General features: G+C 34.7%; 1 protein-coding gene across 2 annotated transcripts; it reads left to right on the plus strand.

Annotated features, from left to right (window-relative positions):
- Positions 1-1,606: 1,606 nt before the first annotated feature.
- On the plus strand, positions 1,607-6,339 carry LOC131019496 (2-carboxy-1,4-naphthoquinone phytyltransferase, chloroplastic). Of its 2 annotated transcripts, none has more exons than XM_057948038.1 (11): positions 1,607-1,920; positions 2,816-3,056; positions 3,756-3,859; positions 4,063-4,134; positions 4,545-4,683; positions 4,886-4,992; positions 5,070-5,160; positions 5,231-5,269; positions 5,355-5,465; positions 5,561-5,626; positions 6,124-6,339. In XM_057948038.1, the coding sequence occupies exons 1-11, from the start codon at positions 1,832-1,834 to the stop codon at positions 6,256-6,258; spliced, it is 1,194 nt and encodes a 397-aa protein (XP_057804021.1). In that variant the 5' UTR covers positions 1,607-1,831; the 3' UTR covers positions 6,259-6,339. The 2 variants fall into 2 exon arrangements, with proteins under 2 accessions (XP_057804021.1, XP_057804020.1); XM_057948037.1 differs by having other exon boundaries at positions 1,644-1,920; positions 5,058-5,160.
- Positions 6,340-6,792: the final 453 nt, after the last annotated feature.

A 6,792-nucleotide genomic window follows, 5' to 3' on the forward strand; every position in this document is an offset into this window, starting at 1 on the left:
AATTGTTATTGTTGTTGTTGTTGTTGTTGTTGTTGTTATTATTATTATTATTATTGTTGTTGTTGTTGTTGTTGTTGTTATTATTATTATTTATTATTATTATTATTATTATTATTATTATTATTATTATTATTATTATTATTATTATTATTATTATTATTATTATTGTTGTTGTTGTTGTTGTTGGTGTTATTGCTATTGCTATTGCTATTATTATTATTATTATTATTGTTGTTGTTGTTGTTGTTGTTGTTGTTGTTGTTGTTGTTGTTACTATTATTGTTATTGTTATTGTTATTGTTATTATTGCTATTGCTATTATTATTATTATTATTATTATAATAATAATAATAATAATAATAATAATAATATTGTTGTTGTTGTTGTTGTTGTTGTTGTTGTTGTTATTATTATTATTGTTATTTTTGTTGTTGTTGTTATTATTATTATTATTATTGTGCTTTGGATTGAAGATGACTCCTCTTACGTGGTAAATCTTCTTAATACTAAATCTGAGGACGTTCCTTGGCGTTTTGTGGCCCTTTGGAAGCGCACGCTTCTGTTGCTTTCATCCTTCCATTTGCAAGTTACTCATATTTTCCGTGAGGGTAACGTTGTGGCAGATATTATGGCGAATAATAATCGAGAAGAAGGGTGGTGGCCCTATGGTATTGACGAAATCAAAGATGCTGCTGCTAGAGATATGTCTTCTCACAGTTATGTTCGTATCAGGTAACGAACTGCCAACGTTTGCGTTGGTGATAGCTGCTCTCGCTGTGGGGAAGAGGATCGGTGCTAGTGGTGTGTGTGCTGCTTCGAAGTTGGTTGTGAGCGCTGGGAGCAGCGAAGGAGCTGAGCTGCGTGCTGGGGTGGAGGCGCAGGGTCTGTGTTTGGGGCAGTGAGGCCGAGTTTTGGCAGTGTGGGCGCAGGCTGAGAGCGCTTGGAGCAGAGCGTGCTGGGCTGTTCGTGGGCGCGTTGGGGTGTGGTCGCCGGGTACGTGCTGTGAGCAGTAAGGTTGGGCTCACTTCGACTAGTTGGTGCCATACCTCTTTTGTTTTTTGGGCGTGGGAGAAACCGGGATGCTTGGAGACAATGGTTAGGCCGGCGTCTCTAAAGTGTCCTTTCCGATCTCCGGCCTTTCTTGCCGTTGTTGTTTTAACGGGCACTCTTTTTCCTTATCAAAGGTTTTTCCCTTTGGGTTTACTTTGATAAGGTTTTAATGAGGCCCGGCTCTTAGTTTGCTTTTTTGTGCTCTCAAGGGTTGGTTACTTTTTCCTTTCTTTTATATATCGATCGCAATTTCATCATTATTATTATTATTGTTGTTGTTGTTGTTGTTATTGGTGTTATTGTTATTGTTATTGTTATGATTGTTATTGTTATTTTTATTATTATTGTTGTTATTATTATTATTATTGTTATTGTTATTGTTAAATGCCTTTAAGCTAATGAAAAAATTAGTAAAAGTAATTAAAACACATTAACACTATCCTTTTAATTTTTTACACCATCTTTACACCATATTTTTCAGCTTTCTTAGTTTTCGTGTCGAGCACCAAGTGTGAACTTGTTTCGTGGAGGGAGGGAGTAGTAAATAATTTAGTCGATATCTATTAATCTGGTAGGCCCGTAGAGGTGGGAAACGAACTGTAACTACTAGTCTAAAACTTCCCTTGGGCACAAACTGTGCGGTTTAAATCTGTTTATCTCTTCGTATCTCTCTTTCTCTCTCTACAATTAATCACTCACTGCTCCAAATAACAGGAGCTTCTCAGAATTCTTTGGTCTTCCCGACGTTTCTCGGGCACAAAATTGGTAGGCCCGTTTCGCTATGGCAGCAGCTGCATTCTGTTACATGACCCATCGCCATGGCGTCAACAACCTCAATCAACTTCTTCCCCACACCCATACTGTTAATCGGCAAGCTCTCTCTCTCTCTCTTTTGGAGTTCACCTGTTTTCGCAATGGCTTCTGAATCTCTCATTTCTTTGTATCTGATAGGTCAATGGCTTAAATTTCTCCACTTTCTATGTTAAATAGTTGGAATTTTTTTGGTGGTCATGTGGTAGATTCCTCTTTCCGCAGTGATAAGTAGTGGGCCAATCACTAAAACCATGATATTATAACTAGCAATATTTAATATTATATATATAAGTGGCAACGTTATCAACATGCTCTTTTTTATGGAATTCTTCCCTTTGCCTAAAAGCCTTTCCCTTTAAATTTTTTATTTCTCTTTTGGTTTCCAGCTTCATAACAGACCATCTCCTGCTCATCTTAAGTTGTGGAATTCAGGGTCAAACAAATCGAACCAAATCAAAAAATCAAATTTATTTCGATTAATTTGGTAGATTCGATTAATATATATATATATATGTATAATTTATTTTTAATTATAATTTTTTAAGCAAATTTTATTAATTTTTGGAACTTTGAAAGATGTTGACTATTTATTTTTCATATACATACCTTCTTCAAAGTAGTGAATACTGATTTTAAGAAAATTTAGTTATATATTTGGAAGTGGAGGAAAGGAGTATTAGATTTTATGATTATTAATTTATTTGTGTTGATTAGAATGGTACAATTTTTTTTGGCAAAACTTCAGAATAACCTAATAAAAAAAAGTGGCCAAAAAATCAGAATAACCATTCGGTTATTCTTTTAAAAAATTCAGCTTATTCGATCCAATTAATTTTTAGGCTAAAACTGACCGTGTAATCAAATAGTCACTCCAAATGACCATTATAGAGCTTACTTTTTGTGTGCATTGAGTGTTCTGATCAAATTTTTTGGTATATGCTTCCCTTTTCAGGATTGATCATGTGTTGTCTCTTCCAGATGTTGGTCTTAGGCCATCAAATTCGAAAATATATTTGAATAAAGCGATTACCACGAGAACATCACATTCTACACAAAGGCAGCACAGAATCTTGTTAAAGTGCGCGGTACAGCAATATAGTGAAGAAGCGAAGGAGGAGCATATCTCTAAGGCAACTTTGATATGGAGAGCCATCAAATTACCTATGTACACCGTTGCTCTCATCCCTATAACTGTAAGTTTATTCAACTCTTTCTTTGCAGAAATTGCCTCAAACTTTCGAGATTATATTGTACCATCGAATATTGAATTCTTATTGATTTTGTAGCATGTTTTTATGCTATTGAAGATTTTAATTGTGCTTACCTTTGATAATGTGGCCAGAGGATTGATAGTGGTCATAGTTGATGTTGTTATGGCCGTTGAATTGACAACTTATGGGGTGTTTAGCTAAGCTTATTTTAGAGAGCTTATAAGTTGTCTAAGTGTTTAGATAATTGAACTTATAGATTAGAGATAGAAAATTGAATGGGTACATGATGGAAATAAAAAAGCATAGTAGAATTACTTTTGTAAAATGATTGTTGCTTATAAAATTATGAAAAAGTAAGTTGAAGTTCATATTTTTTGGAGAGCTTATTGTTAGTTGTTTTATAAGTTGTTTAGGAGCTTATTTTGCCCAAACAGTTTTGAAGAACTTAGAAGGTTCTATACAGCTTATCAGTTCAGCCGTTTACCCCCATAATATGAGCTTGCCATTTTACTTCAAACCTCATTTTGTTGGTTATATATACAGAAGTTTCTTGAAATATTGGTCTGCATTGATGTTGGACTTTTGGCTTCTATTCTTCTTCTACTTATATAACCTTCTTTTGAAAATTTGTGTGTTATGTATTTTCTTATAGCTAGTGATTGCTACTGCTTCAATAAACAGGTAGGAAGTGCAGCAGCTTATTTCGAGACAGGCCAGTATTTTGCAAACCGTTTCCTCAGACTGTTTGTTTCCTCAGCTTGTATTATAGCTTGGGTCAACTTAAGGTTAGAGTTTCACCTTCTCAAAATTGTATAATCTCATAGACAACGAATGCATACTAAACATTTGTAGGATACCTTGTGTTGGTAAGTCTATATATGCTTTTTTAGTCATAGGCATCATCTTGAAGGCCAATCTGGATTCATTAGTTAGCATATTTCCATCAACATTTGTCCTTATGAACGCGTTTTTGTGCCACTGTGGACAGCAATGATGTGTACGATTTTGATACTGGAGCGGATATAAACAAGAAAGAATCAGTTGTTAACCTAGTCGGCAGGTTAGAATTTGTCTTTACCAACTCCCCATCCCTCCCCTTACCTCTCACAAATCACAAGATGCTTACTTTTTCTCCTAAGGAGGGGGGTTGTTTGGCTAAGCTTATTTTAGAAAGCTTATAACCTCCAACAACTTATAAAATATTTCAAGAGCTTATAAGATGTAATGTTTCAACTTTCAAGAGTTTATAGGTTGTCAAAGTATTTGGATAATTGAATTTATAAGTTGTTGGAGCTTATTTTTATAGATTATGAGTTGTTTAAGAGCTTATTTTGCCAAACACTTCTCAAAAGCTTATAAGGCTTCTAAACTGTTTAAAAGCTACTTTAAGGAGCTTATAAGCTCAGCCAAACACCCTCTAAATGTCTGTCTCTACTATACAATACATGAGTAACGGAATGCTATGTGAAGCCGGACATGGACTCATGTTCTTGCTTGGATACTACTTGCACTTGGTTTCATCGGCCTTTCTTGGGTGTCTGTGGAAGCTTCAAGCCTACGTCCTATATTGCTACTTTCGTATGCTATAGTTTGTGGCTACGTTTACCAGGTATACATAATAAATTTTACTACATGAAAAATTTTCATAGCTAGTCAAGTTTGCAGATTGAATATTCACCTCTCAAGTGTTTGAATTATAAGTCCTATTTCATTTTGCTCTTTTAAATTATGACTGTGGTCAGAACATGCACGAATTTTCTCGAGTAAGAATTTAGATTTCTCCAGTTGTGGTGATATAATTTGTTTTGCAGTGTCCACCATTTCGCTTGAGTTACATGGGATTGGGGGAGCCGTTGTGCTTTGCAGCATTCGGGCCGTTTGCAACGATTGCCTTTTACTTGCTTCAGAGCGGCACAAAGTTATTCACTCAACTTCATATTCTCATACTTCAACTTTTAATACTTGTTTGCTAACTAACTTCAGTTATGCTGACAGGGTGCTGTCGATTTCTGGAGCTGTCGTTGCTTCATCGATTCTTGTTGGCCTCACAACTTCCTTGATCCTCTTCTGTAGTCATTTTCATCAGGTGGTAACCCTCTCTCTCTCTCATGCTAAATGTTTTGGTTGTTAACTGATTTGTATTGTACATAGCTCAGATAGAGGATGACAAGGCAGTTGGAAAATTTTCCCCTTTGGTGAGTGCTTTTGTTTGAGAAAACATTAGAGATTGATTAATTAGTTGAAACATCAGCTGCTGCAACTCTTTTCCCATGAATCCAGGTGAGGCTCGGAACTGAAAGAGGCGCGAAAGTAGTGAAACTAACTGTCGTCGTGCTATATATGCTTGTTTTCATTCTAGGACTCTGCCAAACTCTTCCTTTTTCATCTGTAGTAAGTCATCATCACCTCTTGTTTGATGTTATCCCAACTCAGAATCGTGATAATCAAAGTCACTAATACTGTTGTGGTCCTTTACATCGTGACAGATTCTATGTGCCTTAACTTTGCCAGTTGGGAATTTGGTAGTTAGCTTTGTTGACAACTACCACAAGGTGAGTACTAGAGCTATTTATTTTTTCATGAGAAAATCATAATTGGATTAATCATGTTTTGTGTCTTCAATTTTCAGCATTTTCTAGAATATTTCGAATTTTCATTTTCTATTAAAAAATTTCTGAACTTTTAGTATTTTTTAGAAAATGTCTAATTATACAAAATCCGATAATGGAATGATGAGTCAACTTGTTGGATTATTTAGTGAAAGTATTTATTTTCACACAACACAAATACACAATAAAGGATACCGTTTCACCTTAAGAAATCAGTGAGATAACTCATCATTCCATTATCAATTTTTTTTATAACGGGATATTTTCTAAGAAACGCTTAAAGTTAGCGATTTTTTAATTAAAAATGAAAGTTTATGATATTTTCTCTAGAAAAGTTGAAAGTTTGGTACACAAAATACAATTAACCCGTAAGATTTTTGAACTAAAATGCAAGAGTCCTAGTTTAATGGGATATTTGGTTTTGATTTGGATTCTCAAAGGACAAGACAAAGATCTTCATGGCCAAATACTACTGTGTGAGATTGCACACGGTGTTCGGAGCTGCATTGGCGGCGGGGCTGGTGGCGGCTAGAATGTTTGCCAGAAAGCAACTTCCGCAAGCTATCCTTCTTTGAACTAATTTTCTCTCACCAAACAACTCAAAAATAGGCTGCTGGAACATTTTTCAATTAATTTTCAATTGTCCAATTATGCTATGATGATGCAGTTTTGGGTTCTTTTTTGGTAAACAGTGATGTTTTTTTGTGAAGGTAAACAGTAATGTTTTTGAATGCATAAAACATGAATGAATATAATAAGGAAGGGTAATTATGCCTAAATATATGTACTTTCACTCAATTTTGATTTTATACATGAACTAAAAATTACTCTTCCTCTGTCCCATAAGAATGTGCAATTCTTTTTATTTTGGGACGTCTGATAAGAGTGTGCATTTCTCATTGTTGGACACTATCTCATCATCAATTCTTTATTTCTTACCCATATTTCATAATAAAGTGGATCACTTTCTCTACCTGATATTTATCAAAATCTATGTCATCAATAATCATGCACACTCTTATGAAATATTTACGTTAATTAAACAATTTTTGTGCTAAACGACATAGTTGGATGTCTATGCTACTTTAACGTAAACATATTCAATTGTC

The sequence above is a fragment of the Salvia miltiorrhiza genome, chromosome 4, assembly GCF_028751815.1.
Source record: "Salvia miltiorrhiza cultivar Shanhuang (shh) chromosome 4, IMPLAD_Smil_shh, whole genome shotgun sequence".
Taxonomy (NCBI): Eukaryota; Viridiplantae; Streptophyta; class Magnoliopsida; order Lamiales; family Lamiaceae; genus Salvia; species Salvia miltiorrhiza.

Excerpts from the sequence above, each read along its gene's own strand:
- LOC131019496 (XM_057948037.1), top strand. The coding sequence starts at position 1,832 with ATGGCAGCAGCTGCATTCTGTTACATGACCCATCGCCATGGCGTCAAC. Across the intron at positions 4,993-5,057 it reads TTGCTTCAGAGCGGCACAAA|TTATGCTGACAGGGTGCTGT; the intron begins GTTATTCACTCA and ends AACTAACTTCAG. Across the intron at positions 5,270-5,354 it reads TTGGAAAATTTTCCCCTTTG|GTGAGGCTCGGAACTGAAAG; the intron begins GTGAGTGCTTTT and ends CCATGAATCCAG.